Source organism: Neodiprion virginianus, chromosome 1 (genome assembly GCF_021901495.1).
Source record: "Neodiprion virginianus isolate iyNeoVirg1 chromosome 1, iyNeoVirg1.1, whole genome shotgun sequence".
In the NCBI taxonomy this organism is placed as follows: Eukaryota; Metazoa; Arthropoda; class Insecta; order Hymenoptera; family Diprionidae; genus Neodiprion; species Neodiprion virginianus.
In genome coordinates this window covers 20,284,019-20,311,961 of record NC_060877.1, presented here as the reverse complement: position 1 = coordinate 20,311,961, position 27,943 = coordinate 20,284,019, and the positions used below count along the sequence as shown (strand labels likewise).

The following is a 27,943-nucleotide window of genomic DNA, read 5'->3' as shown; positions in this document are numbered from 1 at the left end:
TATATCTCCCAACAATGAATTTTCTCGTAACTAATGATACTGCACATATCATTTATTTGACGGCTTGACCGTCTTGCGTGTGCTTCCCATCGGAAGCGTAAGATTCCAACATGTAAACATTCATCTACATACATTCTTACATCGGGTGCTCAAGAGACGAAAACTTTCTATTGGCGGTTAAATATTTTTGCGGCTGGTAGAAATCTATCTGATATCAAGGATATGTAATGAATTTGTGGATACGACGTGGTTGTCTTTTGACCATTACATTATATACAAATTAGGGCGAGAATATTCTCAGTCTTAATTAAATTGAAGTGTTGGAACAAAGACGTTTGCAAAATGTTTCATTTCTTAAATCATGTCACAATCAGCTATTTAATAGGAAACGAATCTGTAGGAATGCTACATGTGAGACAATTTTCCTACAGAACCTTAAATTTGTAGAATTGGTTTCTATATTAATTGATCATCGTATAATTGTGCGTGAGACTAATACGGATAATTTGCAGATTGATGACGGTATCTTGTAGACACTAAATACGAATAGAACTATGTCTTGTGCAGTGGTATTTCTTTCCCAATAAACAAATCAGCGTTATGCACTATTCCACCTGATACAAGCCGTATCAAATATTCATTTTCACTCACCTGTTCGAATCCTCCCAATAATTCAGTTGTGTCCATCGCAGAGTTGACGGATATAGATCGGAGTTTCTGGCCAGCGAGTTTTGCTAGAAGTTGCACCAAACTGGTCTTTCCGCAGCCACTTCCTCCCACCTTTATAATCGCAATGAATAGTGAAATTGACAAAAGAAAAAAGATTTAATTCAAAATCTCTATTTGTATTGTGAGCCACATGGTATAATTGCAACTTGTGACAACAGTGTGAGAACATACTAAACCGAATTGAGTACAGGCTGTTTTACCGGTAAATTTGTGTATTTTACTTCGATTCACGCATTCATAAAGAGTTTTGAAGAAAAAACTATATATTTCTATTTCTGACTATAATGTGGTTTAACAATATTGATTATCTAAGTTTAATGGAAATTTTTCTCATTATAATATTATTTTACAGCAATTAAATCAGATCTGAGAATCGTGTGAGAACTCGTTTTCGTTATATTTTTTAAGTCTTTATAGCAAAATTATTGAAACACAGTTGTAGCTTATACAGCACACAACAATATACCACACCCAAATTTAAAACCAACTTCATTCTAAAATTAACATTTGTAATTCATCAGTATTTTAATTTCTGTTATTTCTGTCTAGGCTTATGCTGCTGGCTAAAACCTAATTGATGAGCTGATTACAGAGTTCCAAGCTGATCCATCTCGATTGTCTGAGCAACAGTGACAAAGAGTAGTTTCAGTAGCAATTTTGTGAGTAGAAAAAAAAAATGCAATTTTTGAGAATAACTATGCAAAAATGCCATCACAAAAAAAAAAGTAACCACTTTTAAAGAATCTGTTTCTTCTCTTCATAAAAGTATGAAGAAAATAGTACCTGCAATTTATCCAGAATTTAACTGTATAGTGCAAATGAGTCCTTACATCAGAAAAAAAAAACATCTGTCAAGACCTTAATGAGCCTCGACAGGAAACGTATGCGTTAGTTATTGTCAGCCTTTGATAATGATGCAGTACCAGTTAACTTTGGTAAAATCCAAAACAAGTCAAATATTTAACTCTGCAAATTCGGAAACCCAAGTATGCCGATAATAAGATACGAGAAGACATTTCAAGACCATGTGACAAAATGACGAGTACTTACTAATATTGACATCCAATTCATATTCACACATCTTATCAAGCTCTTCAAGGTTGCTGTTTGATTTCTCAGAAGCAGCAGAGTTTTCTCGTCATGTACACAAGTACTGCTGCGTTTCAGCGATACATCTCCAAGGTAGAATCTGTCTTGCGTTATGTACGTAATCGGCTGAACAGGAGGCAATGGATACTCGTTTGGAGAAAACATTTCTATGTACATGTCTCTGACCTATATAAAAAAATAAATTTAGTTGAAATCCACCTTTGGTGTTCGCATTTAGGGAGAAGCCAATCTTAAATGAGGTTACAATTCCATTGGTAAAGTTTGAATCCAACCATCGTATCAGTTTCTTTTAGCAATACACGCTCACATGTTCTAACTATATTCACGGGCTGAATTATAGATAATTCGAATTTTTTTAAAGGTGATTCTATACTTCAACCATTTTAGTTGTCATTTGTTTATTGCAAGATAACATTGTTTTGATACCCGACAAACTCAGAAAACCAGGACAAGTTCATGAATTTGACTCACAACTTTTAAATTTCTTTGAAAGATTTGAGTTTTTGAAATGGATATGGATTACGTTCTGTTTTGTTACAATTTGCTGAATTTCAGACCATGCAGTAGTCCTTATGAAGTTACGAAATAATGATTTAAATCCTGAAAATGCATCAGTTACATTATAATGTGACAAACGTCAATCACATCATGATTCAGTAATCCGTAATATATATATACGTAATACAGTTCGTCGCTATATATATATATATATATATATATGAAAAAAAATAGTCGATTTTTTTGGCCCACCCTAATATATATATTATATTATTTTACAAATTTAACTTTTTTATCATTTTAAAATTTGAAACTAGATTTTTATCAATATTTTTTTTTACTTTAACATCACTAACTTCAACGTTGTAATTTTGCAGCATACAATTGATCTCAGCTTCAAAATCTGACAAGGAGGCTTATTTGGCTAAAAGAAATTATCTCTTTATTTACCCTCAGCTTATCTTCTCTAGTCCGCATCCTGTCTATATAGATTAAATCTACACACGTGCCAGGATTGTAAGTAGGGTGATCTCTGTTTTTTACATTGGCCGATTGAATTGTCACCTCGCACCATCGAGTTATGTCTCTGAGATTCATTTCCCATGGAGAACCACGATAACCCCAAACAGTACCAGCTTCTAGTGCCAATTTTGAATTGAAATCAACCATTTTTGACACTAGATCAACAGGGAGGTTAGGAAACTGAGCTACAACGATGAATTTCAGGTCTACATCTGACAAAGTTTCCATGAACACCTAAACAAACACATCAGCATTAGCAATAGGTGTCGGTATTCTTTTGTAATTTGAATGGGGAATTGAACATCGTTACTTTTTGTCAATTTGATTATGAAATATGCGCAATGATTTTAGTGAAGTACATGGAAAAAGAATAGTAAGATTATAGATAAGAGCTAAGGTATCGATGTTTCTTAACAAATTGCTTTGAAATGATAAAACATTTAGTAGGCTCATTTAATTTCACTTAACGCTGGCTTATTTTGGTTACAAAACTTTGTTCACAAATTCACTGAAACAACACTCAATTAACTGAGAAGGGACCCTGCTCAGGCGAATCGTCAACAATTTTTGTATTGTCTCAGTGACTTTGATATCCAAGAAACATTATTCATCATTACTGAGGTAAAGAATAAATCTTTCTACAATCAATTCAGTGTTGCAATTTCTTGATTAAGGTCAATATCAGTGCAGTTTTGGAAAAAGAAATATTTATTCATACCAATGTGAGAAATAAAAAAATATACTTGATATTTTGCCATTTTGAAGCAATTTCAAATTAAAAACCGATATCCTAGCGACCATTTACTTATTCGTTTATCAACAATCAAGCTCAATGTTTTCAGCATGATATTGTGAATTTCAAATTACTTGGGATTCATAGCAGAGGATGCGAATAAACCGAATATACAAGTTGTTTTTGGTCATATTTCATGGAGGTACAACCTGGTGGAGCGGAATAATAATGTCTCAAGCCATAGCTTGAAGCTAATCAAAGTATCGTGCGAAGCACGCAGAGGCATAGCCTTTATTATATAACATTTTTGTAACTGCGTTAAGATACAAATTCCCATTTCTTTGCAGGAAACCGAAGCAAGGCAACAAATGAGTATCAGTTGCTGGCAAAATTAAATTTTAATATTCAATTACTGCGCATTATTTAAATTTCCGTCGGTTAAAAATTCTCCATTTGATTCCAAATAATTATTATCGCACAAAATAGGTGAAGATCTTTCAAATACTGATAAAACAAAGTCACTGTGTATTTAATTGAGTTGCTTCGAAGCAATTGTTCAATGTTTAATCGATAATTTTTTAGTCGTTTTGTAATATCCTCTTTGAGAAAGTCTAATGCATAAATCTTATATAATTCTTTTAAAACTGTGTTATTTAAATCACTATAAGTTGATTCGCTTTAATTAATACGTTCAATTTTAACATGCAGACAGTGTCAATTCATGAAGAAATTTTAATTGGCCTACTGAGCAGAGCGTTTAAAAATGTAAGCCATTTGTATGTGCAATAATGCTCAAATCAGTACACCGTTTAAGATTTACGTATGATCTTAAATTTAGCACTCACTTGGGTGAAACGATTTAGGAATGATTTAGGAAGACCTCTTCTTGCTCCACCCTGTCTCAAAGGATTTTGGCAAGCAAATAGCTTAGTTCCCGGTTTCACAATAAAGGTCCTTCCTAATTCCGGTACATACAATTCACCGCGGTGATCCAAGCAAGCATTCAGACCCTCCAGCACGGACTGAGAAGCCAAATTTAATTCGTCTAACAATATCCAGTGACCAGCTCTTAAGGCCTGAAGAAACGGCCCGTCTTTCCAAACAAATTCACCTCCTTTTCCACCCTCGACTGGTAGGTCAGCCCCAAATAAGTCGGACACGTCCTGCAAAATGTGACTATACAATTAGATATCTATATATTCAATTATTTTATCGTCATTGAACTGTTTTTTATTTAAATTTAAATTTTAAACTGTCAAGAAAATTAAGCAATCTAATACTCTCTCAAACGTACAAGTTCCAAAGATCCAGGTCTGGTGAACTTTTTGTTCCACCTCATTATACTTAACGATTAGTAAAGTAAATAGAATTGTCGGTAACCCGCTTTACATGGCTATTCATTCAAAAATCAAGACAAGGACTTTAGTCAGACTGATGTTCATATATCTTGCTTCCAATAATGTATTGAAAGTATATTGCTTTCGATTGTAGGATATTGTCAATGATCTGGAAATATAAGGGTTCAAAGTAAAATTGAGTAATTAACTGCAGGTTTTAGCAGAATATTACATTTCGGGAGACCACCTGCCAGTGAAACAATACACATTGCCAATCTAAAAGTACTGTATTAATGCACGGCTTAAAAAACACAGTGGAGAATGAGTAACAGTGGAAAAGGAAATTGAAGTTCCTACACATTACGTAAATCTCAGAAAATTCAATATAACGGATGAGTAGTATATTGTACATTGTATTCCCTTATATTCAAATCTTTTGTAGCAGTTTTAGATTACCACGTATATCATGCAAGTTACAAGTAAGCAAAGCATTGCCAATTAAGTAAAACGCACTACTTTGGTGCAACACTGAATAATGGAAACGTTGCTGGCACAAAAACTTTATACAGAATTATGATAAATATTCTATTACATACAATGGCATAAGAATTATGAGGTTGAGATTTTCAACGTTACTATTTTGACGTATTTTCACGAAAAATAGATATTTCGCAACTTAAGGATTACCTGAAGTCCAGTAAACTCTAATAAAGCAAAAGATACTCATATTTGGCAAACTCGAGTCCTTTAGTCACTATCAAGTTGTGAAACAGTGATGTTTGAAAAATATTTCTTAACGGTAATATTACTAACTTCAATCCCCTTAAAAACTATATCACGTAACTGATTGACGAGGTAGCACATACTCAAGACTGCATATACCTTACAGGGGATTCCACGTTTGTAAGTGGAAAAAACATGTATTATTTCCTTACAGTGTTGACAAAATTTTAATCAAGAATACCGACCGAGAAAGTCTTAGAAATGCTGTTTGAATTTAATGTAAAAATATTGAGCTGGGTATGCAATTACACAGGTCGACAAAAAAAATTTTTTTTTGGGTTTCGGTTCTAATGCTTGAATTCTGATTCCAGACATCGAAAAACACTTAAATATCCATTTTTAGCTTTTAAAGTTTGCTTTTGTCTGATTTACGTCGATAAATACGTTTTAAAGATTTTAATTTATTTTATGAGCAATAGATGGTAGCACTTTGATTATCCCGATTGCAAATTGCATATTATAATTATTTATCACAATTATTGAATAAAAAAGATTTTGATGTTCCGCAAAAACTTTTCTGATCGTAATTTAAAATACAATTATAAAAAAAATATAAAAATCAGTCATTTTTCTTGAAAATTTTAAAAATTGCTCTCGTTTCTACAAAAGCAAACTTTGATCAGAAAATTATTTTTTCCCTTATTTGTAACGTAGGAGAAACCAAAATTTCACATGTAGAAACCAAACCTTTGAAACCTTGTTCAGACCTTTGAACTTTTTTCCATAATAGTTGGAATTTCTAATACAATGTTTTGATGGAAAAATTAAATAAAGTGTAAAGCCTCCCCCACTTTCGTCCGTCGTCATAATAAACGACACTTTTAAGCATATAAAATATTGTATGACGTAGTAAGAAATTTTACTCACAGTTTGTTCACTCAAATTTATACGGACCAATTTATGTCCCGAAATGTTGGCAAGGGCTGAAACTAGACTGGTTTTTCCAACCCCAGGACTGCCTTCCAAAAGCAGGGGTTTACTCAGCTGTAAACTTCGCAGTAACATTACAGTGTTTAAACCAGTTGTCGGAGCAGTAAAAGTAAATAACTCGTTGCTTGGTGAAGCAGGTCCTCTTGGAATAAAAAATGGCTTAATCCCAAACCCATTCTCGCTATTATCAGCTACTATTTCATCAGTTTCCAAAGACGAGTCGATAGATAGTCTTGATTTTAGTACGTTTGCAATTTGTGCTATTAAAAATTGCCGACAGCTGTCTTTGAAGTCCTTAAGCTTCCTCGTACTGAAAAAGAAAAATAATTTGCATTTACATATTACATTTTCAAGTATCTTTTAAATATATTAGAATTAAACAACATAAATAATATATTGACAGATACTTGTGCAACTTTTTTTAGAGTTATGCGGTTTTCTCCTGTTTTTAGATTATTAATAAAATTTTCACCCTGTTGATACGAAACTCAATATCATCTGAACTATTTAGGAAATGGACCGAGCCCTTGAAATACCTTTCCGAATTTATAACTACCAAGTTTGAGCAAAAAACCTATAATTTGGATCGTTTCACAATATTTTAGGCATGTGTTTCAAAATGTGTCTGTTTAAGGATCAAATTGTTGACTATTTAATGACTATATCTAGTTAACCAATTATTGAAGAATTAGAAAAAGTACGTATTGTTTTTCAATACAATTGATTGACTAAGATTGAAACAAAAACATATGAAGCTGCAACATGAAGGCATCTACAAATAAAAATTTACAAATACAGTTAGTGTAAAAGTGCCGAAATCGATGATATTTGACCTCAGATATTATTAAGGTCCTCTGAAATGTCCTAACTTGCGTTTGCAGGTAGTCAGTTTGTACTGTGCTTTAGATTGTTTGTAAAACCTTGTATGATGAAATGGGTCAACAGCAGTAGCGACTATATCTTAAAGAATCTAACATTACTTTTATGACTACGCCAGTCTTTTATTTCCTTCTTTCAATAACTACTTGATTTCTTTTTTTTTTTTTTCATGAAACGTACTGCCAGTATCTGGTGAATACAATTTTGCTTTGTATGCAGAAACATAGAATACAATGGATCGCGTTAGTAGATATCATTTATTCGGGCCAAATTTATATCACTGCAGAAAATTCATTCTCAATTTAAAGAACAATTCTCAGGAACAATGTAGTACATACTCTAAATATGTCACTTTTACTTCTTTCAAGTATAACTATAGAAAGCAAATCAGCACAAATCCTCAATGTGGCTTTCTGTTAGGTTGCTGTAAAAAATCGATGGATAAAATATTCCTAATCTTCTAACTCGCAGGAAAATTGTTTCAAAATTCACCCTCAAGTGATCATTGAAGAATTTATCCTGACTTACAGCCCTTAACATTGAGCACTTTGACAAAAGATTGGCAATCCAAATTGAAAAAAGATTTCTTCATTAATCTTCGAACTAGTATATCTAATGTTTTAAGGGGATCCCCAACTTTCATTTCCAGCTATATGAAGCCACGATGTCCCAGAGCTGAAACTTTTCTTACATGGGGCACTTTTTATGTGGAATTCAACCATCAGAAAATAAAAAATGAAACGTTTGTATTAAGGTTTGTCTCATTTATTTTTCATCGGAAAAGTGAGATACCGCAAAATCTATACGATTGATTTTTCGAAATCGAATGTACAACCCATAGAAATTCTCAGATTTTTAAATTAATTTTTGGTATTTTTGATCAAACATTCAAAACATGACATTGAAGCATCGTTAGTACCTCCGCGGTCAAACCGGAATAATTGCGTATTATATACATTCGCGTTTACTGTACTTCATCTACCTGTATCACACCAATCAGTCGTATAAATGCCCGCAAAAAGAAAGCATGTTTCGTAATTTGAAAATTTAGTGCAAAAGAGATAAGAGAAATATTAATTGTACCACTCAAATGAAAGTCGAGTCCACGTGTGGAGCAAGCACAGACGTTTTGGAGATTGGTAAAGAACCACAACTCAATCAGCGGCGTTAGAATATTCATATATATAAATTAGATATTATAAAACATGTATCATCAATTTCAATACGGATTTTTTCCTGAAATTCATCCTTCTTATGCATGCAATATTCAAAATGCCATCTGCATATAAGATTTATGACAATGTTTGACTGTAGCAATAGGGTTTAGATATCAATATATAACGAGTCTTACGGGCTTCATGAGTAGGCAGCCATTAAACAGTATATCTTTCAAGTGAAAAAACAATATTTCAAAGGTAAAAAAAAATACATCAACAATGACAAAAATTAATTTAAAAATTTGAAAAACTTTGTATGTATTGTAAATTCGATTTTGAAAAATCAACCGTATGGATTTTGCGATACCTAATTTTTTTCGATGAAAGATAAATTAAACAGATCTTACCACAAATGTTTCATTTTTTATTTTTCGATAGTTGAATTCTGCATAAAAAATATTCTGTATTAAAAAAGTTTCAGCTCTGGGACATTGTTGCTTAATATAGGGAGAAATGAAGGTTGGGAATCCCCTTAAGGACGAATAGGCCATTTCGTTCAAATTAAAAGATAGGAAAAGAGAAAACTGATTTTTGAGATAATCTCTAATGTTATCATTTTTCCAAAGATAGTTGACATGTGTATAACAACATCCTTATTATATGATACAAAAAACTTAAACTCTGGCATTTATAATCAGATTTTAATGTTTTTGGGCTCATTTTCTGATCAAAAGAATAGTGCTGTATAGTGTCACTGGCTTACTCTGTGAAAGTTACTTACCCAGTTAACTAGCCGTAAGTAGAAACAGCTAATGAAATATACAAGCCTTTTTAACCAGTTAAGCCAGCTAAGTTATATAGCACTACCAAATAGATTTTTAGCGCTTACCTGAAATAAATAATTACGAATTGTTATCACCAGAGTGAATAAAAGTAGATTGTGTAAATACTGTACAACAGATCTTTGTCAATAATTACATTTACGTATTAAAACTGTACGATAATTTACGGTTTCTTGGATGTTTTTTAAATAATTTTTCAGGATCTAGTTAGTGACAAAAATGAGCTCAAAATCACCAAAGTCGGATGTGATTGATCTGAAAAACAAATTTAAGCCTTTTCAAAATATAATTTTGAAATCTTTTCTCAAATTATCGATATCTTGATTGTTCAAAATCTATAACCACTGAGATGTCAGTTTCTAAGCCCATCAGTATGAAACTTTTTCAAATATTGCCTCTCCTTCAAATATCCCAAAATATCTTGTTTTTCGGTGCATTTGTGCAAAAAGAGGTAGGTAATTTTAATAAAATTTCCATTGAAACCTCCTCGACACACAACGAAATGTGATGAAATTTTAAGTATAATTCTGTTTTATCTGTTTTCATTAAAATTTGATTTCAATTTTTGATAAGAAAATAATCTGCATTCAATTTTGAAAGCAGTCATGAAAGTTATTTTTCAGGAACTTCATTTACAAAGTTGATGTGACGACGAACTTCCTATTCAACTCCTGTAAAGGAAACTTGACGAAACGAAGCGCAATTGAACATTGTTTTCAAACGATTTGCTTTCCACGAGAATTGTATTACGAACACAAAAGAAAAACCATTCATTAGACATTGCAAAGTATTCTACACGTTCTACACTGGCTGACATGCCTACGCGAATGCCCACGTATCTCTCATCATTTCCTTGTCTACTGGCTTCCTCTTAGCTCCCTCAATCCTACTACTCAATTTATATGACCCAACAATTTTCTTGGTCTGTCTTACCAATCACCTATGCTTCCTTATCCATCCTTCGCTTATTTAAAAACAGCCAACAATATTCTAGTATGCTAGGAAATTGCATTAACAGATTAGATTATTAATTATCTAATAATGATACATATGAATATCAGGTACCTTTCCATCCCCGTCAAGCCTGACCCAACACTATCGACATAAGTTAAAAGTGCTCCGTGGTAATAAGCGTCGGCTATGTCCAATCTTGACAATTTATTTCGCTTGTTAGTAGAAACATTGATAAAATCAACCCAAGTAAGAATGTCGCGTATGCTAACAGTGAATCTCCTTCCGATTTCCGAAGCTGTTAACCAATCAACAAAGTCGAGCATTCCAGTAGCAATTGCATTCTTTTCAACACTCCAATTGACGACTAGATTGTGTTCGATAATAGCTTGCAAATCATTTCTCTCTGAACACCCTTCGCACCAAATTTCCGTAAAACGATTTCTCAATGCCGGCGATAATTCTTTCTTTCCATAATCACCACCTGGGTTCATAGTCCCTGAAATAAATATTCACATTGTATTAGATTTGATTAGTGTGACTAAACAAGAATTTACAATCGTTGGATACAATTTTGTCCACATGAAAATCATCATCAGTCATATTACGCTAATATTCATGAAGTATGGATATGTGACGAATTACAACTGATTTTAAGACCAATTTTCTGCTTACCAATGAAGTGAAAATTTGCATGAGCAACAATAGTGTGATTATCCTGATCTCCTATTTGACCTTCTTTTTCTGTATCCACACCTCTCTCAGTCAACAGAAGGCTACGTTCGGGTTCTGTAAAAAAATTTCATGTTGTCGCCTTAAATTCGAATGAACAGAAATGAAATTGGTAAGGAAATCCAAGAAGCTTTAATTATTGATTCCAGACACAACCAGGATATTGTATTTCAGCCTTGGTAACTTAATGGCTCTATGAAGCGCTTGCATATTTGTGGTAGAAGCGGTAGGGTCATCAGAAACATGACCAATTTTAGTTGAAAAAGAAATCCATTGTGTCTTAAAGTAATGTCAATGACTTAATAAATACTAATTTCGTGCTGACATTCAACCTTGCATTGGGAAACAAGATAGAATAAGGATGGTAAAAAATATTCAGTGTAAGTCTGAATATAATCAACCAAAGTTTACATATTTTAACATTTCATGTTGACAATTTTAGCATTTCACGCAATATGAATGGTTAAAACTTAGATTTTGCAAGTTTTCAGAATTTTCATCTTCACTCGGTACATGATTTCTCATCCCAATGTCCCATCTGAATCAGTCGAGACACTTTTTTCAAATTTAGAATATAAAACGAACCAGAATGTCTGTTTCCAGGTCTTTCTTATTTTTAGTCACAGCTTGATATTGTGTACATACCTAGTAGCGAGTTTAACCTTTCGAGCACACTGTCATCTGCCAATGAAATTTCATCTGCTAGAAACAGATCACCGCTCGTCATTGCTTGTATGAGTGGACCATCAACCCATTCAAAAAGTTTCAGATTATCGAGGTCACTATGATTTCTGACTGGTCTGAGGCTTCCGATAAAGTCTGATGATTCAGTGTGCATGTGACAATTAACTGTACACAATTTCTGCGAACTTGCCACAGCTATTACTTGGCATATTGTAGTTTTTCCACCACCAGTTTCTCCTACCAAAAGAACTGGCTCCTTAAATTGACAAGCCTTGCCAACCAAAACTGCCAGTCGGCGCATATGGTAAGTCCATACTATATGTGGAAACATTTGACGACCCTTATTGATTACTTTATCGAGTACAAATTTTGTCACAGAGGATGTATTTTCGTCCAAAGTGAAAAGCGTATTTGGATTAACATCTCTCTTCAAATGCTTCTTTATAACTTCTCTAATTTCATTGGCTTCTTCAGGTTTTCGTACCTTTGCTCCAAGAACTAGGTACCCCTCATCTGCCAAATGTTGACTCCAATCATATAAACGATTTTTTACATCTGGTGCCAATCTATACCGTTCACCCCAACGGAATAAATCTCGGAGTGTTATGAACCCTGTAAGTATTTAAATTTTGAAATGAAAATCATTACAAAAACTTACATTTTTGAACGGAATGTTTAAAGTTACGAAGTGACTCGTAGAAGCATTCAATTAAGAATCAATGGATACTTTTAGTCGGATAATTTGTTATTGTCATGAAATGTTCAGACGAACCTTGTTTGCCTGCAAAAGCTGCAGTACTCTTACGTCGGATTTGTAGATCTGTCATAACGTTTATTATTTGCTTGCAATATGAGTCAGGCATACTGCATCTTTCGTGTAAAATAATTTGCAACTCATTAGGAGGTATATCATTAAAATGTAGCTCAACAAATCTGTTCCGAAATGCTCTAGATAAAACCTGGGGATACAAATTTTTAAGTAAAGTAAGATGATGGCATATTAGATTACCAATGACAATGTTCTCTTTCTCAGCCTGTTTTATCTCTGAACATTACTTTAAATCCTGATTTTACATATTCGAGGAGGAAAACAGTAACAAAAACTATATAAGATTTTTCACCTTCCGGCCACCGTAGAGACCAGGTGGATTTTGTGTTGCAAATAGCATGAAATTCGGATGCGCTTTAACAGTTTGTTGTGTTTCGGGAATGAAGATTTCACGATTGTCATCCAAAACTCTGTTCAAAGCTTCAAGAACATCACTGGGTGCTAAATTAAGCTCGTCGAGAATAATCCAAAAACCTTAAAAAAAAATTAATACAGCATAATAAAAATAGAAAGTCAATTCAATGGAATCTATTAATTCTATATATAGCTAAACAGTTGCATTTACAATAAAGAACTTTGACTATTGGTGCACATTAAACTTCAAACTAAATGAATATTGCATGAGGAATAAGTTAATTGACTCTAAAAAAATCTACCAGAAATTTGTGGCATTCTATACCAACTCAACAAACTTCCAACATTCACTATTTTTGATTTCACCACTGATTTCTTAATGGATTATTTAGGACAAAGTGTAGGTTAGTAGTTATTTTTTCAAAGATTACTGACTCATCCTTCTTTTGGGATCTAACATTTTGAAATTTTTTGACAATCTTCGTTCTGAATAATGTTTTCAATTGACTATACTTCTGAAAGTCAAATGGGATCATCAAACTTGAATATTAAAATTGTTCGTATAGAAATGCATGTGCTTAAAAAGGATACTCCAAAAATGTGGAACGTCCTTAGAACTACGAAATCATGCATGAAAATTGACAAAACAAATTTTCAAAAGCTACGAATTTTCTTATGTTATCGATAAATTTAAACAAATTCTTAGCATAAAAACGACCAGTTTAGGCTAGCTTCATTAATGGCAATTTTATTTCACTAAAATGTTTTTTTGAATTCTCAAGTGATTGATATTCCATTTATCAAATATCCCCTGCAGTAAGATACTCGAATCATATTTCGATAAAGTAAGGTACTAGGAACTTCAAAAAGAAACTCATCAACAATGCAGAATATTCAAAATCGCAATTTAATTCTATTTCGAATGTCACATTACGAAGTTGTGGTTCTCAACCATACCAACCAACTTTTCTGAAACCCACGGATTGCTTTAAAGTGGCCAGGGGGCAGATTGAGCTGCAAAAATATTGACCATCTTGAAAACAGAAATTTTAAATCGAGAAACTGATAACTTAAGTTGAAAATAAACAAACTAATTAAAAAATTCAAAAATCTATGAAGTTGAATCGTCCATTAACTTAGATTGTATAAGTTGTTTTTTTTTTATTATTCGTTATTTAATACAAATGACACGAGCAATGCATATACAACCATCAGTTAACATGTAACACAATATACTTACAATCAGAAAGTTCTGGGAGAGGTTGCGAAGCAATCCCTGAAGATTAGCACCCAAACGATTCCAGAATCGCTATGTTCGCTACATTCTCAAAGTCTTTCAAGTTAGAGGAATCCTTACGACAGTTTACGTCATAGTTTAAGAGGAATAACGATATGAATTTTTTGGATAGCAGATACAGGTTTTACTTTCTGAAATAAAGTCGACAACAGATATTTTGCCGTTTCTTTTTTGAAATACTTTTCACAAAAATTCATATTCATAAAATTAGGATACAGTTTGTATTAGGATTACTCTAACTCGAAAGACTTTAAGAACTATAACACTGGAATGTCTCATTTGAAACAAATTGGAATTCTCAATATTTTGCATTGTCAATGAGATTTTTTTGAAGTTCTTAGTTTTTTACCTCATCCAAACCTGAACAAAATTGATTTGAGCACCCAACTGGGCGGATATTTAATAAATAAAATATCAATCATTAGAACTTTCAAAAAAAATTCTTTCAATGTAAGACAGCTTCATTCTAGCGCTAAAATGCGCAATTTTTTTAATAAAATTAAGTACGTCATACCTTTTGAGAAACCGTTTTTCAATTTTTAAGCACGATATCGTAGTTCTAAAGATGGCACCCATTTTTTGAGTACTTCTCTTTAAAACGTAGATTTTAATACGAACAATCCAAGTTTTTAATTCGGATAATTCAATCTGATGTTCGGAAGTTACATTCAATTGAAAATATTATTTGGATCGAAAATTGACAGAATCAAAAATTTCATGTCTCAAAACCTAATAAGATAAAAATCTCAAAAAAAAATAAAAGTACCTAGTATCAACTTCGTCGAATGTAATAAAAAATTAACAAAGAAATCGAAAGTGGTGAGGGTCTGACGTTTGTCGAGTTGGTATGGAACGTCCCTTATACATGAACCGAGATCATAATCTGTACGAACCTTTGCGCAGAGCTTCTACTAATACTCCTTCTTTGAAAATCAGTTTTCCATTCTCATCAGCAGCGTAACTACCAACGTATTCTTGCAAGTCTGTATGTTCGTGATTGTTAATTCGGACACAAGTGTGCCCAGATGCTTTGGCTAAATAAGTTATTAGACTAGTTTTACCAACAGAGGTATCACCCTGTAGTAATACTGGCATTTTTCCAATCGACACAATGCGTACCAAATCTTTAAGATTTCGTCGAACAGATTCAGTCAAAATGTACTGTAAAAAACAAGGCAAAACTATCATGCAATTAATCAAAAAACATATTTTCGAATCATGCACGAATATGTTATTGGATCCACATTAGGGTGGGTCAAAAAATCGACTATATTTTTTTTCACTTTATGCTCCGAAAACTTGGTTGGTAGAGACTTCAAAAACATTCTCTCCAAGTATGAGCTCTTAATTTTAATATGAAGGTCCTCTGGCTCGCAGTTTTCTATTTTTTTCTTATGGTGAGGAAGAAAAATACATATCTCGGTATCTACTATTTATAAAAAAAAATTTGTCTCATATTTTCGTAGGAAATTGAATACTCTAAAAAAAAAGTATCTTACAATTTTTTTGTATACCTAACTGTTCAGAAATTATTGAAGGTTAAAGTTTGATCATTTTAAGATAGATATCTTTTTTTTTTATGAATTTTATAACTCTTCAACAAAAAATCATTATAATACGCGCAACTCATGGTTGTGTCGGAAATTTACTGCTCTACAATAATGGTCTCTTATGATTAGTCGATTAAATTAACCGTTCAGAAGATATTCAACATCAAAGTTCAATGCACACTATTTTTAACAGTTTTTTGTTAATAATTAAAACAATTCCAATTTAAATCATGAGTTTCGGAGAAATTTGTACAAATTTTCACCTTCAAAAATTTTCACCACCAAAACTTTAACCTTCAATAACTTGTGAACAGCGAGGTATACAAAAAAATTGTAAAAGACCTTTTTTTTAGAGAATTAAATTTCCTACGAAAATATAAGACGAATTTTTTTTTTTATAAATAGTAGATACCGAGATATGTATTTTTCTTCCTCACCATAAGAAAAAAATAGAAAACTGCGAGGCGGGGGACCTTCCTATTAAAATTAAGAGCTCATACTTGGAGAGAATCTTTTTGAAGTCTCTACCAACCAAGTTTTCGGAGTATAAAGTGAAAAAAAAAATAGTCGATTTTTTTGGCCCACCCTAATCCACATGTTTATGATGCAGAAGACGACACATCAGAAATACTCTATAATTATTTAATTTGATCGTTTTGAATTAGTTTCACTGACGTGTCCCCTTAAAGGTTTGAAATCTCAGAATATTGAAGTTAGTAACTTTAGCATAGTGAGATGAAGAAGAAATCTCACTATTGAACAACTGAGAAACGATTTTGAAGCATAGTTGATTTTATAAACTGTAAATACGTATTGTTTTAGTACGGTTTACTGAATTTCAAACAGTTCGGACATTGGAAAATGTCTAGTTTTTCAAAAAAATACAGCATGCACGTTACAGACTTCAACTTCATTCAACTTCAGATAAAAGATTTTGTATACATATTCAGTTAAATAACATGATTACAGTTCAACTGAGATTTTTTTCAAAGAACGACAATAGTACTTAACATATGCATTTGGAAAAGCATACTGTAAAACTGTTATACACTTTTGCGCATAGTAAAAATATTTCATTAAGGATTTTTAAAGAACTCGAAACTTTGTATGGAAAATGTTGCTCAAGTCAAAAGTTATGTAGTGATTTTTTCAATTTTACTAGATTCAAAACAAAATTTGCAAAATCTGACTATGACAGAGGAGTTCACGGAAGTTCTCTTTTTTTTTTTTAAATTTCTTAACAGATAGCAGGTTTAACTTACATTGCAAGGTATTTCTGGTTTCAAGTCCCCTCTAACAATCCAATAGCCTTCAAAATTCATATAATCTTCATTTATCGCACATTTTGGTTTTGGTATTGGCATGCTCAAGATAGCTTTCACTTCTTTTGGGTTTAGTATCGCTTTGATAATCATTTGTCGCACAATTGGATATGAGTCATAATCTAGCTGGGTTAAAAAGCTAAGACATAATGCTTCGTACAATGACCTTAAAACTGAACCACAGGGATTCGAGGCAGCAACGCTTAAAGCGCGACACAGCGTTCTCAAACTGTAGTGTGGTTTACGGGCAGTTCCATCAGCCAGGGAACGAACAGCTTCTTTCCTGACGTTCAGGTAAAACTTGACTATCGCTTCTTGTTGTGATGGAGGAATAAGTAATTCTTTGAGATAGCACTCGACCAATAGCTGCAAATCGAATTGCTCAGTGAGTTCATCGACATACAACTCAGTGAAACGGTTTCGGAGACCCACTGGCAGCTCCTTTTTGCCCACGTCTGTTGCAGGATTCATACAAGCAAAAAGGGTGAAGTCTGAATGTCTTTTAACTTGTTCATTATCTCCACGTTCGATGAGAGACAGTGATCCGCATGAGCCTTCTAACAAACCAGATAAGCACTCAAGAGTCTCAGCATTCGCTAAGTTTATTTCGTCTAGCAAAACCCAGTATCCTTTTTGGAGAGCCTTAATCAAACTTCCTTCGATAAACGCAAATGCTAGGGAGAACTGCGTCTTCACCTGAGATTCCAATTTCATCAATTTTATGGAAAGCCTTTCCCACTTCTTCAATGTTTTTAAGCTGTTTTTAGCTTCAGAACTATAGTCAATTTTCCTTGATGCAACGGCTTCACTTTTTTGCCTCTTAGAATTGCGTGTTGCGGCTGTTCTTCCCAACAGCCGTTCTGTCGTACTGGTTTGGTTTTCATCAATTGTCGTATTCAGTCTTTTTATAGCAGCTGAAGTACTGTGCGTCATCAATTTCACCAACGTTTTCCATTTGTTTTGATTAAAACAAAGTGAAATATGATCAAGAAACTGTCTATTGGGTTCAACAGCGAAGTAGGAACGAAACAGCATTTCGAATTCTTCTCTTATCGGTGTTATTAAAAACTTGATATCAACTGGTTTATATCCACCTAAGAGGTCGGTACTTTCACTTTGCTGATTCATATTGATCACAATCAATTTGTGTCCTGTACTTTGTGCTAAATATTGTATTGAGCTTGTTTTCCCTGTACCAGTTTCTCCTACGAGAAGCACAGGCTCCTTTTGTGCTACGCAACAAGTAATTCTTTCCAGCAAACAACTGGAAGGTCTGGTGAAGGAAAAATTCGTCTTAGCATGATGAAAGTCTGGTATTATTGACTTTTTGCATATAACCTTTGCACGCCCAGCAATAATGTAGTCGGAATTTGGGCTGATGGATGGTTTATGAGAGTTGCAAAAATATTCTGCTTTTGTTTTCACTATTCCAAGCTTATTTCCAATTGCTATAGCCAAAGACAATCGTTCACCTGTAACAAGCAAATACTAGAAATTATTTTCTCCAAATTTATGGTCTAACTAATTAATATTGCAATAATTGGTATCAATAAAAACGTACTCTGATCTGGTACAGAACAGCAAAATATATCAATTGCATCTTGGAAAACTTTCAGAGCAGATTCAGGTGACGAAACAATGAAATCGACAGCAGCTCGATTGCACCATTTAATTAAATCTCTGGTCGAAGTGAGTCTACCAGTTCTGATTGGCACGGATTCTTTGGCACCAAGTTCAGAACGATGATTTCCCATTGAAAATAATAAAAATACGTCTACCATTCTGCCAGCTACTGTACTTAAGACTGGGAAAAGGGTTTGAATGATAGTAACGAGTTCAGTTTTTGACAAAGGTTCGACGTTAATTTGTTGCCAATTTTTTTCAAGGAGGTTCGAAGCCCCTGATGATTGTTTGCAGACACCAGTTGATGTGGTGATCAACCTTTGGGTAAGAAATAACTGGAAATCACTCCTGACATGAATTGCATCTTGATGTCCAGGCACGCAAAGTGTCCCAGTTTCTATTAGGCTGTTCAAAACACTGGCTACGTCTAATGCTGCACTGTCAATGTCTTCCAACAGCAACCATTTACCAGCAGTTGCTGCTTGTGTGAGAACACCAGGCTGCCAAACAAATTCCCCTGGTATATCTGTACATCTGTAAGTACCGAGCAGCATTTTAGAGTCTGTTTGATCCCCAAGTTGAACTTTAATGAAGTCCGACGATGTGTGTCCTGTTACTTTGGCCAAATATTCGACCAGGACTGTTTTCCCGCAACCTACTGGGCCTTGAAGACAAATACATTTTCTCGAAGCTACAGCCAATGCTATACTTCTGAGATTATCCTCCATGGAAGGTACGGATACTAAACTGCTATGTTTCCTTTTATCGTTGGGATTCAACACTGGCAATAAGATTCCTCCAATTGATGCTATGCAGGTTGCATCTTTGACAATATTAGATACTTCCGTGACGGATGTTGGAGTCAATGTAATAGGATCTAGTAATTCGTTATCACATTCCAGAAGGAATGTCTCAATATTTTTTAAGAACGTTTTGGCACACTGTTTAATTAAAGACTCAGACATTTCTAAGACAATTCCGATACACTTGAGTGCGATCCTGAAAAAAATAAAAAATTGAAGAAAAATTAAAATAAAATGATTAAACGTATAATATCTCACAAATTATTGAATACATCTTGCAATACCAGCTGTCAATTTTTTTCATCCACATTTTGTCATTACGCTCTTACCAGATTACAAGTGGTATTTTGAAATGAATATCTTTGGCGGTTTCATTAGATTATGGAAATATGGCTTGAAATGATATAGGTATACTGCTAAGGGCGAGTATTAGGATCAGGGAAGTACTGTGTACAGTAATATTTATTAATGCCTTACACACTTCCGACTAACTTTTTGAAAAATTAATTACACAGTAATCAAATGCTAATTAGGTGCTTCAAGAATATCCCAGGCCCGAATTTGATGCTTGTAGTTGCAGATTTTTTTATTTTTCATTTTTCTCAACCGTTAGCGGGCAAATCTACGCTAAAGGTTACAAATTCGAGAAAGTAACTACATATTAATTAAATGCTTCAAGAATATATAAAGCGTGAATTTTATGCTCATTGTCGAATTTTTGTCACATTTCAAATCATGACACACTAGAAATGAAACAAGCAAATGAGGCTTAAGGGGGTGTCCTAGACAATTTTGACATTGTCGTATGTATCTCGAATTATCCAAGACCATGTAATTCAAACGCAAAAAAGGCTGTAACAGTCCCCTTCCACATGCAATTCTGAAGAAAAACCACTTCAATACATTTTCGTTTAACATAAAAATAAAAAAAATGCATGATTTCTATGAATTCTAGTAAATTTATAGACATCGTGTCGTTTCATTATTTTTCAGTCGCTAAAGGTGTGGTAATTGCTGAAACAAAGGACATTTCACATAATTTCGTATTTTTATCACAATAGGGGTGGTTTTCAGCCAAATGCAGGTGAGCAAGAAAATCGCGTGGTGGATTTTTTTTTAAACCAACTAATTCTAGAAGTAGATATCGGCCATGTAGTTACTGAAATAAAGAATATTTCGTACAGTATCATATTTTAACTACACCAAGGGTAGTTTCCCAAACTGGGGTTTTTGGTAATTTGGAATGTATTTTGAGGTGAAACTCGAGTAGCTAAATAGCAATTAAATATACCGTTTACATTTTTTGCAAGATAGCGTAGCCCTTTATCCTGCCTAAACGACTGGAGCATCAAAATCGGGATTTTGTCAACAAATTAATAACAAAAAAGTACTAAATCTCTGTATAGATTTTAATCAACTGTGCTCAAGTGGTTTTGCCGCCATTAAGGGCATGATATATTTACTAGTAAAGTAAAGAGTCTATTACATAGTAATGAATATTTCATGAAGTTATTTTTCAATTCTAGTTCATAAAAAAGGTTACTTTACCCTTACTCTCAAAACAATTCTCGAAATTAAACATACAGCCATAAGCCACGAAGTGAATCTGCAAATCTAGAAACGTTACCTAGCATCTATTTACTGGTTGATCATAAAAACTGTAATTTAAAATTCCCTTATTTGCGAGTGTTTTTTGGCACCAGTTAATATTTATTTGTTAATGTTGATAAGCAATAGTAAAGGTTTTTTAATAAATTCTTCAGGATCTCCACTGCTAAAATTAAATTCTGTCCATAATTTTATGATAAAAATTGAATATGAATTTCTAAAACAAATCGAGGAAATTTAATGATTGCTAACAATGTGATTTGTGTAACATCCCTTGTTCAATAGTATGACCCTATTGCAATGATAATACAAAGACTGGCTAAATGCTAATCCCCTAGCTTGAACACAACCAGCCAACTCGGTACTCATGGGACAAACAATAATAAATCAGGTTTTAATTAATCGTCCCTAGAATAATCAATAATTAATATACATTGTAATAAATAGTCGGTTATTAGCTAAACCCTAATCTTGTCTTTCCCAACAGTTTGAGTATTAACATTTATTTTCATTTTTAAGTATATTTGAAAATGTAAAAACAGTCGTGCATGTATTACTGCATTTTTTCAATGAAAAGGGTGTTCACAAGAGAAATGATAAAATAAAAATGCAGAGGTGGAATAAAAGTTGACAGAGGTAAAAACAACATTGTTAACAGTGAAAAAAAGAATGTTAATCGCACATTTTAAACAATATTGCTCAATTATCAACAACTTGGGAGAAATGACTGTATTTCACAATATTCGTAATGCCACATATGAATAGGAAAGCTGATAGCAACTTTATTAAGGTCTGAACCTCACCCCACTCAATTTTTTTAAGATCTGTAAAGCTGGCAGAGCCATGTCAGCAGACCATCACAAAGACGATTTACCTATTTGTTGCTTTTTAATTACTAATTAATTACTCTAAAATCGATTTTATTGCTTCAGCCGATTTTCGGAAAATCGGGGTCAGCTAGCGTAACGTAGAGCTGGTCTGACCCATAGGTGAAAAAAAAATTAAATAATTATTTAAAGAATACCACAATTTATTGCTATTTAATTTCTATCAAACCACTGACACCCCAGTTGTCCATCCTTTGTGAATAACTAATTATTTGGCTAAGAATGAATTTCTCCTACACCATCCGAGCTCATTCCCAGATCAGAGCCAGCTAGCCTCACATGACGCCAGTACATTTGTAAAAAGTATGTGGAACAGAATAATATTGCAATTTATTGGAAACAAATCGCTATTGATTATTAGGCATTGAAAGTATTTATTTCCTATTCATCGCGAATCACTCACCTACTGCCTACCATGGACAATACAACTTCGAATACAAAACTCGCAAAATGACGACTGAAACAATCAGCCGCGAGCAGAATCGCATGAGAACTCGATGCACTTCACGAAGCTCCTCGAATTTAATTACGAATTTATTCAACGCGCAAGAGTAGAATTTTGCTGTTAGAAAAAAGCACATCCCTCCCAGATTTTATTGCTCGAGCAAAATCGCGTGAGAACAACTAGATGCACTTACGGTTCACTTCACGAAGCTCCTCGAATTGATTTACAGATTTATAAGATCGAATAAATTCAACCAACTTCTATTTCGCAACAACAAATTGGATTAAAGGTGAACTCAAGTTGTTAGTACTAACATACTCTGTTTGAAAAATAATATACAATAAATGTACAACATGTACAGAACTTTGAAATTATGCCTCAAGTTTGGAACGATTTATTGCATGGCATAATAGTCGATTTTTTTTTTTAATTTCCAGATATTCTTAATATAAAAACAAATAATTTAGACTGGGTCCGATAATCTGTCTTTCTTTTGATTCTTATTTTTTTCATTTTCTAAACAGTTGACATCCCATCAGTTGGATATCCGCCGCAAAAGAATACTCAAATCATTTTTAGTTTATGTGGAGATAAGGAACTAGGAATTTCAGAAAGATCTCATAAACAGTGAACATTCAGAACTCTAATTTAATTCTGTTTCGAACGTGATATCACAATAATATAGTTCTTGAAGTCTTTCGAGTCAACTATATCGTAGTTTTCAGCATTAATGTGATGCCTTTTTCCGATAGCCGGTACAGGTTTAGCTTTTTGAAATAGAATTGAAAGTAGATTTTTTACTGTTGGTTGTATTTTCTTCTGAATAAACTTCATGAATTGTTCAGAATGGAAATTTTGAGAATTGAAAATTTGATAACTCAAAAACTATGCAAGATTAAAATAATAAGAAAATATCTAGTATCAGGGAGTCTAGTGTCAATGACATATCAAATTCCCTGACATTTCCCAATTTTTCCGGACATTTGTAAATTCCCTGGCAATTCCCAGTTTTCCCTGATAGACCGACACCCCGAGTATCTATTTCGTCCGACAGAACGTAATGAAAAATTAGCAAAGAACTCAAAAGAGATAACTATAAGATGTTGGTTGAGTTAGTATGGAAAGCCCCATATATTGTTTATCCAACTCTTAGGAACTAAAACTCACTTTGTTGGCAAATGAATTCGTCAACTACACAGATGATGAAAAAACAAACTCAGCATATTACAGAATGACAAGATGCGATTGTAGTTACCAAAAATTTGTTTTCAACGATTTATGAAGAACTTATATATTGGAATGAAATAGCCTATTTTTATATAATGTTTGCGTTCAAATTAATGTCACAGAGTATAGTTAACGCGCATCATTTTTTTTTTTTCCTGACAAAAGTTGTTCACATACTAAAGGTGAATAAGGAATTTAAATTGATAAATTATTTTCCAAACTTGTTCAAATAAAAGAAATTGCTGTATTTGTATGCTTACCATTTAGTATTTTCTTCATCACTCATTAGATATTTGTAAAATTTTGCCCAGTTCCATTTTCTCTTGAAATATTGAGGGGCACTTTGCAGAATGCTATAAGAAGCCAGAACTATGTCAAAATCTGAAACCCGGGGAATATTGATTTCGAGATTAGTTGGCTTAAACTTTTTTGCACTTCTTTCTTGGTTCACAGCGATTGTCTCAAACGGTGCTGGATTACTTTCAAAGTAATGTAAAGTGAAACTGAAACGTATACAAGAAATAGGTTGAAACATTATTAAATCATAGTTTTGTAATCACAGGATGAACATTCTTCGATCTTTCATGCAAAAATAACGAATAACACAAACAAGTCAAAGTTTACCCAAGAATATCAGGATGCTTGTGAACTAATTTTCCCAGAACAACACAGTTTAATCTGTGGGTATCATAACAATCTTTACTTCTTGAGAGTTGGCAGCTTTCAGAAGTAATGGCCATTGATATAAGTAACAGTAATATGTCTGGAAAACATTCGGCAACATTCTGACTGTTGCCTGGATTCATCAATTCCTTGCATAATAATTCAATTAAATCGTCGTATTCAGCATTGCTTAGAGTCTGCAAATAAATGGATAAGGACGTCAACTTCTTTCACGTAAATCTCACAAATGTTTAACTAAACACGTGTGCATTAAATTGAAACACATAGAATCAAGTGCCATAGAGTTGTATAGCAGTGTAGTACTTAGTACTTACATTCAATTTGATAAATTGATGAAATACAGCTCTAGAACCTTTATTTCGGTTGCAATATATTCGCAAATTTTCGATTATCATATTGCTGCATGTGGCAAATAATGTCACTCTGTATTATGTTGTAATTGTTCAAACCGCGTAGGACTGTTGAATGTATTACCACAACGGTCGGCTGACATAAAGGTTATCTCTCGTGGGCATGCCACATGCTTTTAGTCACGGTGTAAGAATAAGAGGTGGTCCGACTGGCCCTCGGTCACTGTGATTATTGTGTCTTAGTACGACGGAAATCCGACAGGGGCCTCATGCATCGGTGACGACGAGGTAAACAATAACGGCGGCGATCTAGCAGACAGTATTTACGAAAGTTTCACGTTTGCATGTGGAAAATCAAATCTGCTGCTGAAGTTTACATGGGTACATTAATATTTGACAAAAGAAAATAATTGTATAATGAAAGTATGTGACTATAGCGACAATATATTAGTGAAAATGAAATGCATGATGAATCGAAAGACCAAAGATTAAATAAAATTTCTTCGGTACGCTTTCTTGATAAAAATAAAACTGTAATCACACCCCTGCTTAAAAAATCCGACAGAGATCCGACAGTCTGTGTCGAATTTTTTAAGCAGGGACTGAATCAATCTGCACAATAATAAATGTGTGGGGGTAATTATAACGAAAGTTAACAGGCAATCCGGGATCGACGTTTGGGTTTCTGTCGTTTACTCAAAAGACAAGAAAATGGTGAATTGTTGTTTGCCCGATTGTCGAAGCGGATGTTTAGGAGCTGACGAAACAGCCTCCTATATTTCAGAAGTGGTCCATTGCTGTGAAAGAATTTGGCGTAGATCTTAAATTCAATCATTTTATTTGCGAAAAGCACTTCAACTATGGCGTACCTAATTTATATCAGGTGACAGTTGATGATGCTCTAATAAATTGTAAGTTCTCGTTTCCATGTGATTTGCATGAGGAATAAGTCATTGCATACTGTCTACATTTATACAGTTCTCCTAAATCACAAATAATGTGACGTTACTTGACCGATTGCGCGACTGTCAGTTTTTTCAAGCCAGTGATGAAGAAACCAATTGAACAAACGCAACGGTAATTTTGTATTTGTAAATAAATGTCACAAATGTTAGGCACGAGCATACAAGGGCAAAAAAAATTGACAATTCCACTGAAAAGATAAAAATTAATAAGTAGCCAGTCAAGTTGTCCCAATCTCCTGAAATATACCTAGCAGTTAACCTCTAAGAGCTGAGAAAATATGTATCCATACTTCGATATCGGACATGCCGTGGATTACTCCTATGAAATTTAAAATTTTGGGAATCTCTCCTCTATCTTTCGGCTCCAGCAAGTCATCACTGCTAGACGAAGATGAAATTAGATCTAATAAAAGAGTTGCTGTCACAGCATCTACTTAGACTCTTTCACAATCGGCAGCCATAATTGCACTACTTTGACACCGACTCCCGATTTCAGAGCAATATTTTACGCACTCAGTGCTAAATTCACGCACCCGAGCTGTCAGTGGAACGCGCTGGAAATACGAATCTACCGCTAGTGCGCTCTCAGTTCACACTCAGTACAACCAGTGGAAAACGCTATTACTCATTGTGACAGGCCAGGAATCAAAACGACACCAGGTGCTTTCCATTTGGAGCACAGTGTAACATCCGACCGGAACGTCCGTATGTTTTATCGACTATTATTACTGCATGTTACTTTTATCAACTAACCAAACTCGAAGTACGAGAATCTTGTAACCATAAGAAATTGAAACAACTGTCTAACTATTTGGAATATCCCTAGATGGAAATAACTATTGAAATTCACTAGCCAAGGCTTAAAAACCATGTTACGAGATCTTCGTACTACAGAGAACTATTATGCGTTATTATATATCACTATCATATTAACACTACAATTAACTAACACAATTATACCCAATTATTATATAGCACTCAACAATGCCATTTGTGCATTCGGAGGTAAGAGCTATACTATAAGCAACATACGCTTTACTATATAGCCCGGAGTATAGAAGACTGTAAAACCATAGATAAATGCATAACCAATATAATGTAAAGATAGCACTGCTGCAACCCATAAAACCAGAGACTGCAAACCATCAAACCGTGAATGCTAATTACCCAGCATGAACTATACCTTCTTCCGCAACGCCGTATTGTAGGCAACACGCGCAACGTTTTGAAGGCAATGCAGATCTCCAATGTGGAGCCATACAGAGCCTTACCTAGAGAATACATTAGGAAACTTACCGACGAAACGAAAACGTTCTAGAAGCTTCCAAGCCGATTTATATCAATATAAGAATTAACAATTACAGAAGGGAATCATATACAAAAAGCACACATGTAAACCTGCCCTAAAAGCTATGAATTATCAAATTACTAAATACTCTAAATCTGTTAAGATAGTCATAACACAAACAACTAAGGATATTCGCAGCAGTGCGATTCTAATAATGTTAAACAAATAACAAACTATGTTCATAAACGATTGCTATTGTACTCCAGGTTAACAACGACAGTAGTCGACTATAATACATATGTAATTCTATATAGATATAGCTATAAAACTAACAAACGACGGGTAACCAATATGAAATATGGGCTTTGTAACGAGCAAGATAGCAAAAACATTAAGAGGTAGACAGGTAGTTAAGTGGCTGAGGGGGGCCAGAAAGGGGGCTGGCGCCTCAACGAAAAGCTCACGCAGTTCGGAGAACTACGGAACAAAGTCCACGCACCTACACCACCGCACCAAGCAGCGTTATACCATACAAGACTCCATAATATATTATACCATACGTAAAAACCTACAATATAGTAATAGCTAATGGACTAAGATAACAGGCGTGCATGCGCGAGCATGTCGTGTCCTAATTAGTTCCTAGAAAAAGGAGGGAGGTGCGCAAAGGTGACCAAAAAACTAAAGAGGGGGATCGTTCTGCGCAACGATCGACCCCTATAAAAACGGCGACCGATCACTCGATCGTCCTCTTGGTTTCTACCTCCAGATTCGTCATCTAGTTCCGGTACAGTCTCGCGGTAAAATCCTTTAGCCTTTTGCAT

The 27,943-nt window shown here is 33.9% G+C and overlaps 2 protein-coding genes across 2 annotated transcripts in view; one reads left to right on the top strand and one right to left on the bottom strand.

The window, feature by feature from the left end:
• The window catches only part of LOC124300722 (uncharacterized), a 57,024-nt gene extending 55,636 nt beyond the window's left edge, over window positions 1-1,388 (top strand). Inside the window, exon 13 of the transcript XR_006907311.1 lies at window positions 1,279-1,388. The gene's annotated coding sequence lies outside the window, so the exon portion shown is untranslated. The remainder of the gene's footprint in view (window positions 1-1,278) is intronic.
• Window positions 426-27,943, bottom strand: LOC124310234 (midasin-like). The gene is made up of 17 exons (XM_046774046.1): window positions 27,860-27,943; window positions 24,457-24,692; window positions 24,093-24,335; window positions 18,801-19,861; window positions 17,180-18,711; window positions 15,261-15,528; window positions 13,009-13,190; window positions 12,660-12,846; window positions 11,849-12,499; window positions 11,147-11,260; window positions 10,586-10,970; window positions 6,580-6,952; window positions 4,438-4,755; window positions 2,788-3,093; window positions 1,780-2,004; window positions 652-780; window positions 426-434 (listed from the first exon to the last, which is right to left on the bottom strand). Exons 1-17 carry the CDS (start codon window positions 27,941-27,943, stop codon window positions 426-428), a joined length of 6,303 nt encoding a protein of 2,100 aa, XP_046630002.1.